General features: G+C 57.8%; 1 protein-coding gene across 1 annotated transcript in view; it reads right to left on the bottom strand.

Moving 5' to 3' along the window:
* Positions 1 to 870: 870 nt before the first annotated feature.
* The window catches only part of FBLL1 (fibrillarin like 1), a 1,171-nt gene continuing 147 nt past the window's right edge, over positions 871 to 1,894 (bottom strand). Inside the window, exon 2 of the mRNA XM_037740630.1 lies at positions 871 to 1,882. Coding sequence (XP_037596558.1) covers positions 994 to 1,882 — 889 coding nt within the window. The 3' untranslated portion in view covers positions 871 to 993. The remainder of the gene's footprint in view (positions 1,883 to 1,894) is intronic.

Here is a 1,894-nt window from a genome sequence, read left to right as displayed (position 1 = left end):
CAGTCATTTCTCTGCCTGTTCTGCCAGACACTTGGTAGTGCCACTCAGGGTATGATTTGCCCTGCAGTGGAGACAGTCTGCTAGCTAGACCCACATCCTGCCCCTACCTTGTTTTGTTATTGTGAAAACAAACAAAGGGGTAGCCCAGTGGGGGACAGGGGAGGGTGAAAGAACACAATAAGGTCACAGGGCCCTGCTCTAAGTGTGTCCCGTGCATGCCATAGGGGTTAGGGGCCAGAGACAAGATCCTCCTGGTGCTGAGGAAATAGCAATGGATTTAGAGCCCCAAAAGCTGCCATTTAAGCGCTACCTCCTTACTGGCTGTGTAAGGTTGGGCAGCCAGTTTACCTTCACATGTAATATGCAAGTGCTAACAGAGCCATCTCAGGGCTGGTGTGAGAAATACATTTAACATTCATACATTTATTTATTATTCACTCTAACAGTGAATGCAAAAGGACTTAGTTGAAGACTAAAGTACTAAAAACTTACCGTGGTTAAGACTTTGGCTGTGAGTCTGATGGTTGGTGTGTTTGACGGTATTACTGTCCATCAATATTCAGTGTCCTTCCCTGGAGTCAGGCTTGGTCATGTGACTTGGCCAATGTGAGCAGAAGTGCACCATTAGTTCCAAGGGGAAGTTTAAAAACTTATTAGCAATTCCCCAGCTCTATCCTCTGCCCTAGGGATGGAGGGAGCATGTGTGAAAATAGGGCCCTGGGGAATCGGGGACCTGAGTGATTAGAATGAGCACAGCTCCCAGGCTGCTGCTTGATGGGACCCTAACAGCAGCTGGTTTAGGCCACTGGGATTTGGGGGTTGATTGTGACTGCAGCAAAACCTAGCCTGGCATCACCATACAGACGAGTACCGTTTCTTTACGCAGTTTAATAGAAAAACAACAGAAGAAAACACGCACAAAGAAAACACATAGAAAATAACAGCAAACACAACACAGGCTTGGGGAGATGGCAGGCGGGCCTCAGCTGGGTGCTACTTGTTGCTGCTCTTGGGAAGAGGCCGGTAGACTCCGACCACCACGGCGTGGTCCCTCTCATAAGGCTCCAGGGTCAGCTGCTCTTGAGGCTTCAAGTTCTCCTGCTGCAACTTCCTCACCTCAGAAGCAAACACAGCCTCGGCGGATGCAGTGGAGTCGATGCAGTTGGCCTTGATGGAGATGAGAAAGTGGCCCCCGTTGCGCAGGAAGGTGTGGGCGTTCAGGGCCACGATGCGGGACTGGTCGGGCTGGGCCACGTCGGCGAAGATCACGTCCACCATCCCGATGAGCATGCGGTACTTGAGCGGGTGCCGCGCGTCCTCCAGGACCGGGATGATGTTGGTGCGCTTCTTGGCCACGTTGACCAGATCGCGGCCTGCGCGGTGGGAGAACTCGACGGCGTAGACCAGGCCGTCCGGGCCAATGATGTCGGAGACGTGGGAGACGGTGGTGCCCGACGCGGCGCCCAGGTACAGCACCTTGGACTTGGGCTTGATGTGGATCTGGTCCACCCCGCCCAGGATGGCCGCGGCCAGCTTGGAGCGGAACGGGTTCCACGTGCGGTACTCCTGCTTCACGCCGCCCTCGGTCACCGTGACGCGCCTCTCGCCGTACACCGACAGGCCGGGAACCATGTTCAGCGTGACCAGCGCGTCCTCCGCCCCGCGGTAGATGAAGACGCCCTCGTGCCGGTGCGGCTCCACCGACACCACCATGGCGCCCTTCCTGCGGCGGCTCCTGCTCTTGGCCACTCCGCCCCGCCGCTGCCCGCCGCCGCCGCGATCCCTGCAGTCCCCGCCGCCGCGCCCCCGGCCCCGGCCACCCCCGCCGAAGCCGCGCGCCCGTGCCCCGAAGCCGCCCTTGCCCCCCGGGCCGCCGCCGCCGGAGGGTTCGCGC

Source organism: Cebus imitator, unplaced genomic scaffold (assembly GCF_001604975.1).
Source record: "Cebus imitator isolate Cc_AM_T3 unplaced genomic scaffold, Cebus_imitator-1.0 Scaffold86, whole genome shotgun sequence".
Lineage (NCBI taxonomy): Eukaryota > Metazoa > Chordata > Mammalia > Primates > Cebidae > Cebus > Cebus imitator.
This window is presented reverse-complemented; position numbering and strand designations above follow the sequence as displayed.